A 5000-nucleotide genomic window follows, 5' to 3' on the forward strand; every position below is an offset into this window, starting at 1 on the left:
CAACCAAAAATCCCAAACTGTGTCGACATTTTTTTTTTATCAAAAAAATCAAAAAAATCTGATTTAAATTTAAAAAATCATGATTTAAATTTTAAAAATCGATTTTTTTTTTTTGAAAAAAATCAAAAAAATCACCAACCCTGGTGTTAGCTATATGGACACTGCATTCTTTTTTCATTATGGTTGCTGATGTGGTTTGCTCCTTGTTTCCTATCCAACATGTACCGTCCTTATTTCTCCCCCTTCTTTTCTTTGTATGAATCTCTAGTAAACCTCTAATCTTTGGCACATAATATGACCTATTTGTGTTGCAAGCTACTGAATAATTCTTTCTTTTTTTTCGTCCAGGGGAAGGTGCAAAATGTTCTATCACTTTAAGAGAACCGACCAATGTCTGTTCTAAGCTGCAATATCATAGCCTCAACTCTCAGGTGTTTTTTGTAATTTAATGTAATATGAAAATGCTGTAGGATTGCGGAAACTGAACCAATTGTTTCTGAAATTTTTTTCCGAAATTCGCTGGATGAGTAGTAACTTAACACATTCTTATTTCTTACAAGAATGACTATGCTCCAAAGCGAGCAATTTCCACCAAAGATTACACGTTGTAACTTAGTCCGTTTCTGCAAGACTCGACACAATGTCTAGATGGGAACATTTTACTTTTCGCTAGTACTGGATATGAATGTACTTATATTTTCTAATTTGTAACTTGACCTCTTTAGTCTCATCGTGCGAGCTGTACTGTGCACGATATTGATACATTTACACCATACGCTATGGTATTGAAAGATTAAGATTGCAATACCAACTCTGGCTGTTCGTTTAGATTATCATCTGCTACGCTTTTTTTATGTGGGGGATGGGAAAAAGAACAAAATGAAAGCTAAAAAAGAACGAGAATGATTGCTTTAAAGTTCGAAAGTTTAGATCGACTGGTGTTGGAATTTTTATCCTTCGTTCTAGCTACGCTTTTCGCGATGAGGAGGATGGGGGAAAGAACAAAAAGAAAGCGAAAAAAAAGCAAGAATATTCTCTGCAATTCAAAAGTATTATCTGCTAATGTCAGAATCTTTATCCTCCTTTCTAGAATGGTTCATCTTCGCTGGGTGCTTTATGGAACTATAGACTTGAATTATAGAATACCAGACCGGACACTTTCACGCCTATCTAACTTTGCTCTCTATTAAAACTGCGCTGTGCTGGTGCACGCCATGAAGAACAAAACATCAGTCTTGAAATAATATCTCGCTACCATAGAATTACAAAGTTCTATCTACTCAGTACTTGGTTTTGAGAAATTTAACGTAAAAAATGTTGAGTTTCACAGCATATCAAACTTGTTCAAATACAATTCTTTGAATATTTTGTTAACGAATCGAATAATCTTACGATTTTGACTGAGCAAACAGCACATTTCGTTTCTTTATATATATATATATATATATATATATATATATATATATATATATATATATATATATATATATATATATATATACATTTCGTTTCTGATCTCGTGGTCTTGATAATTCAGAACGGACAAAAATGTGCTATAGATTTTGTTAATTATAAGGCAGCGATATAGTCAAGTGTGCTGGAAACCTTTGTTGCCATTGATGTGCTCCTCGAGTATCTATAGTAAAAGATGTTCCTTTTTGTTTCGGGGTTTTTTTCCTGGTGCCGTATAGTCGGTTTGGTTCTCGTTGTGAATAATATATCACGGCGAACGCGGCGCTGTTCCAGAGTTAAGAATTTGATCCGAATGTTTCGAGTTGACCTTGGCGGTGAGTTCATGCCAGACTTTTTGGCGTCCGCGAAACTGTTAAAATAGCATTCCTTGTCCTCTGTTCACAGACGTCCCAGGGCCTTTGTTTTTGTTTTCTTTTGGGTTTGTTTGGTGGTGTTGTTTGTTTTTGGTTTTGTTTTGGGGGGTTTTTGGGGGGTGTTCTTTTGTTGTTCTTGTTTGGTTGTTTTTTGTTGGGGGTTTTGTTTTGTTTGTTTTTTAATTATGTTTGTTGTTGTTTTGTTTTTTGGTGGTTTTTGGGGGGTCTTTGGGGTGGAGTCTTTTAGATACTCTCTGAAATTGTTTGTCTGTATTAGTAGAGAGGAGCACATCGACACAATAATGGTCATTTAATGCTAGGAAAAAAAGTCAGAAAGACAGGCAGACAGACAGAAACTACAGAAGGACAGTAAGTAAAGACGTAGGACCTAGCAGTGGCACCCTCCAACCACCCGAACTCTTCCGAATCTACATCACCTGTTTAGGAAGACAAAGTAGATGTACGTGTTTCTTTTGGTCTTGGGAAGAGGGGAAATAACAAGAAGTTGGAGAGGCGGAGATCTTTCTTTTTCCGCCAGCCATTAGGGGAACAATTGTCGTCGTACTGATTTGTATGCCATGATCGCAGAAGAAAAAAATTATAAGATATCTAGATGGTGGTTTAAGGATGGGAAAGAATGGGTTTTTTTCTGCGTCTTTTTGGTTACTGGGGGTGGGGTGTTGTTGGTCTGTTTGTTGTTTTGTTTTGGTTTTTTCGGTTTTTGTTGTGGTTTTTTTAACTAAATTTTGTTTTGTTTCGTTTTGTTTTTCTCACACATTGTCATGTTTGTCATTATCCACTCTAAAATTTAAAAAGTAGTAGAAGGGGGAACAGGAAAGGGTGTGTGATGCTTTTCGAGGGAGCGGCAGAGGGTGTATCCATATAGCCACACAAGAGATGGTTCCGAGAAACATTTCTTTCCCCTACCCTTTTCTCCTTCTCCTTCTCTCTCTCTCTCTCTCTCTCTCTCTCTCTCTCTCTCTCTCTCTCTCTCTCTCTCTCTCTCTCTCTATCTATCTATCTATCTATCTATCTATCTATCTATCTATCTATCTATCTATCTATCTATCTATCTATCTATATCTCGCCCTCTCTCTCTCTCTGTCTGTCTGTCTGTCTGTCTGTCTGTCTGTCTATCTACCTACCTACCTATCTATCTATCTGTTAATCTATCTATCTATCTATCTTAGGCTCTCGGACTCGCAACCGTAAGGTCGTGGGTTCGAATCCCGTCAGGGGCCCGACGTTGTGTCCTTGGGAAAGGCACTTTGCACAAATTTTCCTCACTTCACCCAGGTGGAAATGGGTACCCAGCTATAGACAGTGAAAGATCTTGTCAGTTTGATAGTGTTTGAGCGCGTGAAATCCGCAGCTTGCACTGTATGCTTCCGCGGAAGCTGAGAATGTTTCTGAGTGTTTTCAGAGGGTCTGCTGGGGTAATGATAGTTGTGAAGCGCATAGAGCAAGCTCTTGAGCATGGATATGCGCTATATAAATGCAATTATTATTATTATTATTATTTATCTATCTATCTATCTATCTATCTATCTATCTATCTATCTATCTATCTATCTGTCTGTCTGTCTATCTATCTATCTATCTATATATATATATATATATATATATGTCTATCTATCTATCTATCTATCTATCTATCTATCTATCTATCTATCTATCTGTCTGTCTATCTATCTATCTATATATATATATATATATATATATATATATATATATATATATATATATATATATATATGTCTATCTATCTATCTATCTATCTATCTATCTATCTATCTATCTATCTATCTATCTATCTATCTATCTGTCTGTCTGTCTATCTATCTATATATATGTCTATCTATCTATGAACAGGTCAGCCCTGGAGACAAGCCTGCAGATCGAACGGGACACCAGGGGCCGCGTGCAGTCCGACCTGGAGCAGGAGAGAGAGAAACTGGCACAGACCCAGCTGGAGGTGGCTCAGCTCAAAGACCTCAAGAGAGTGAGTGGTTGTATTCTTGTTGTTGTTGTTAGTAGTAGTAGTAGTAGTAGTAGTAGTAGTAGTAGTAGTAGTAGTAGTAGTAGTAGTAGTAGCAGTAGCAGCAGCAGCAGCAGCAGCAGCAGCAGCAGTAGTAGTAGTAGTAGTTTATTCATTATTATTATTGTTGTTGTTGTTGTTGTTGTTAGTAGTAGTAGTAGTAGTAGTAGTAGTAGTAGTAGTAGTAGTAGTAGTGGTAGTGGTAGTGGTAGTGGTAGTAGTAGTAGTAGTAGTGATAGTGGTTGTGGTAGTAGTAGTGGTAGTAGTAGTAGTAGTAGTAGTAGTAGTAGTAGTAGTGATAGTGGTTGTGGTAGTAGTAGTGGTAGTAGTAGTGGTAGTGGTAGTAGTAGTGGTAGTGGTAGTAGTAGTAGTAGTGGTGGTAGTGGTAGTAGTAGTAGGAGGTCGTCGTCGTCGTCGTCTCTTTCGTCTGTCCGCAGTGAAAATAGCATAAAAACAAAGCGTTCTTTTTTATCTCCTTGGGTATTTGCAAGCGGGTCTAAAAATTGAACGAACAACATAAATCTCAAAGCCCATTGTTGAAGGTCTCTGCAAAATACAGTTCTGACCCATATTGTGTTTAATCTACGTGTTTTTTACATCCCCGTCGACACGATTTACTTCATTCTGGAGGCGAGTGCCTGGCAGGACCAACCCGGACTGAGATCTCGGGGGATACACCATCCCAGTAGAAAGACCGAGATACTCAATAGAACTTCTCCCCACTCGGGAATCGAACTCAGATCTTCTGAGTGCAACGATTAAGCGCCTAACCGCTACTCCAATTGAGCAGGTGGCAGATGGTTGGAAGACGCCACTTTCATTCTTTTTTTAAAAATTAGAATGAGATATCTGTCAGCCATTTCGCTCCTCCTTTTTTTCCCCACTCTACTAACACCTCTTATCTTCGGTACTTATGTGGCCTGATTGTGTTGCTAGTGCCGTAAAACTCTCGCTTAAAAAATTTGTAAGAAGTGAAAACGCTGGATGACAACCCGACTTCTCGATTCGATAAGAATCAGCCCAACTAGTCGAGGGATTGTTTTAACCCTTTATGGGCGTAACGGACACGTATTATAATGTTCGATCAACGGCAGACCAAAGGCGATATCGCGGCACGTTTCGAACCATCCGACACA

The 5000-nt window shown here is 38.2% G+C and overlaps 1 protein-coding gene across 13 annotated transcripts in view; it reads left to right on the forward strand.

Moving 5' to 3' along the window:
- Nucleotides 1–5000, forward strand: part of LOC101861716 (RUN and FYVE domain-containing protein 2) — a 128288-nt gene that overhangs the window by 113367 nt on the left and 9921 nt on the right. For all 13 annotated transcript variants that reach the window (XM_005092497.3, XM_035968246.1, XM_013079302.2 and 10 more), the window contains one exon: nucleotides 3699–3828. In XM_005092497.3, the coding sequence (XP_005092554.1) occupies nucleotides 3699–3828 (130 nt within the window). The remainder of the gene's footprint in view (nucleotides 1–3698; nucleotides 3829–5000) is intronic.

This window comes from Aplysia californica, unplaced genomic scaffold (assembly GCF_000002075.1).
Source record: "Aplysia californica isolate F4 #8 unplaced genomic scaffold, AplCal3.0 scaffold00047, whole genome shotgun sequence".
NCBI classification, from domain to species: Eukaryota; Metazoa; Mollusca; class Gastropoda; order Aplysiida; family Aplysiidae; genus Aplysia; species Aplysia californica.